This window comes from Nicotiana attenuata, unplaced genomic scaffold (genome assembly GCF_001879085.1).
Source record: "Nicotiana attenuata strain UT unplaced genomic scaffold, NIATTr2, whole genome shotgun sequence".
NCBI lineage: Eukaryota > Viridiplantae > Streptophyta > Magnoliopsida > Solanales > Solanaceae > Nicotiana > Nicotiana attenuata.
Window position 1 is genome coordinate 66,164 of NW_017673782.1, and position 2,698 is coordinate 68,861.

General features: G+C 36.4%; 1 protein-coding gene across 1 annotated transcript; it reads right to left on the reverse strand.

The window, feature by feature from the left end:
* Positions 1–2,161: 2,161 nt before the first annotated feature.
* LOC109217266 lies at positions 2,162–2,698 on the reverse strand. Its single transcript, XM_019381498.1, has one exon. The coding sequence runs from the start codon at positions 2,696–2,698 to the stop codon at positions 2,162–2,164; it is 537 nt and encodes a 178-aa protein (XP_019237043.1).

A 2,698-nucleotide genomic window follows, 5' to 3' on the forward strand; every position in this document is an offset into this window, starting at 1 on the left:
GGAAAACATTCCTAGATATTCAGTAGCCTCAAGATCATAAGTATGGGCGCCTACATACCCATGAACAAGACTCTACTAAACATTGCTCCATGACTCGGGACTTAAAGCCTAAGCTCTGATGCCAACTGTGTCACGACCCAATTTAGGATTGTGACCGGCGCTTAGGAGCAGGTGCTCCCAAGTAAGCCTCATCGGTAATTTTACAGAAAATCGGACAGAGTTTCCCCTGTTTTTGGACCATCCCAAAAATTTTCCTGTCTCAAATCAACAACCAAACATCCTAATATCATACCATACAATTGGCAACTTGTCAATTTACCAATACAAGTCTCCACCATAACTAAACCACCAAGTAACCACTAGAAATACTAATTTATCTCCAACTTTGATAAATGAGAACGATACTCAACATAAGGCTAAAATAACAAAAGAATACTCATGACACTAAATTAATGACTATGGAGCGACTCTAAGAGTTCAAAGAAAAGAGTATAACAATATAATAAAATCTCCGCCCACGCGAACAAGTGCGAGGCTCACCAAGAACTATCAACCTGTGCGCTCTAATTAACGAAATCCTCGCCCGCGTCAACTGCTGTCTCTGTAAAAAAATAATTAGCGGGGAATGAGTCGCTAGCTCAGTGAGTAATAACACTTAATCACAACCGTTTTTTTTATTTGGGTACAAGTCAGAAAACATGCTAGTATCTCAAACAGAAAATAACATAAAAAATGCCCTTTCAGAAACTACAAATAATTTTCAGTCTCATCATATTTTCTTGTAGTATAATACAATTAACAATTCAGTAATAAGCTCGGTAACCACTGTATAATATCAGTATTCTCATTTGGGAGGTTTCAATTAACGAATCATGTAATCGGTATAACTGTGGACTTCGTCGCAAGAAGTCAAATATAACGGTAGTCCCTACTCGAGGGAAAATCAGTAACGGTATGCTAGTTCTACCTTCCCACTAGCGAGGGCTATAACTGTACTTTGTAATCGATAAATACAAGGTGCACCAAGTCAAACGAACCCGCCGTTAGCTACGGGATCCTTCAAAGTCTACTCCCATTTATACTTGCCTCTGTATCCGTATATACTCATAAGAAAATATTTTAAAACAATATAGGGCATTTCGGTTCTTATCAAATCATGTAATTTCATTTCGATAACAGTAAATTCAAGTAACGGTAAAATATATCTAGTGACAACAAGAATATTTAAAACAACGGTAATCATGTCAAATAACTATTTCGGTATCATATCGAATAAAAGACTTGACCCACATGCAATTCAAAATAATCGGTAACATATTCATATAAAAATCATGTGTAAATCATGCAAGTTGTGAAAATACAAATTGCGGTAAGATTACTACTCACCGTACTCGTGCCGAAATACCAAATGCTTCACCTCGAGCAATTCGTACAAATTCCTCCAATCAATCTATAATTACATAATATCGATCTCATGTTAATTTTCTTGTTTAGGCTAATTCATAGCTAACTTCGAATACCCAATCATCGGGGTTCATGTTCGAGTCTTAATTTGTGGGTTTATATTTAATCATAGAACTAGTCCATAATTCTATCAATTTTTTAAACTATTTAGTATAATTTATTCTTCTAAAATTAGACCTATCAGTGCTTAAACCAAACCTTTATACCCTTGTTATCTCCATAGTAATTGTATATTTCTTTTTATATAAGCGAAAGTTGATATTGAATTCTTTTGTACTACATGAAATTACATAGATGCAGTGAAATAATTCAACAGATGAGGAGAAGAAGGTTAACCTCTTGAGTCGAAGGAGAGCTTTAATACTTTCAATTTCAACTCCCAATTCTTCTTAAGCCTTTGACCAAAGCTTTTTCTTCTTCTTCTTCTTCCTTTTTTTCTCTTCCTTTCTTTCTCTGCTTTTGTTTTCTTTTTGTTTGTCATTTCCTTCAGAAGCCAAAGCTTCTTTGCTTTTTAAACCCTTAACCTTGGCAGGTTAATACTTTCTAATGGGCTTCGACCCTTTTGTTTTCCATCCTTTCTTTTTATTTTATTTATTTTTTGTTTGTTTTATGTTTTATTTGCTAAATGTCCAATATGCCCTTATTTAAAATATTGGGGCCTACATCCTCCCCACCTTATAAAATTCGGTCCCCGAATTTAACTCATGTACGTACCTGTAGACTGAAATAAGTGAGGATAGTTGACTCGCATAGCATCTTCCACTTCCCACGTAGCTTTTTTAACTGTATGATTTCTCCATAAGACTTTCACGAACAATATTTCTTTTGACTGTAGTTTTCTTACTTGTCTATCAACAATAGCCATCGGCTCCTCCTTGTAAAACAACTTCTCATCAAGCGGTATAGCAGGTGCTTCAAGCACCTGAGATGAGTCTGATATACATTTCCTTAGCATTGAGACATGAAAAACTGGATGAATAAAGGACAACTCAGGAGGAAGTGCCAAACGATAAGCCACAGCTCCCACTCGATCTAGTATCTCATACGGTCCTATAAACCCGGGGCTCAGCTTGCCTCTTTTCCCAAACCGCATCACACCTTTCACAGGAGAGACTCGCAGGAACACTTTGTCTCCAATTGTGAACAGTAAGGCTCTTCTTCTCTTATCAGCATAAGACTTTTGTCTGCTTTGAGTTGTAAGCAATCTCTGTATGATCAACTGGACTTTGTCCAT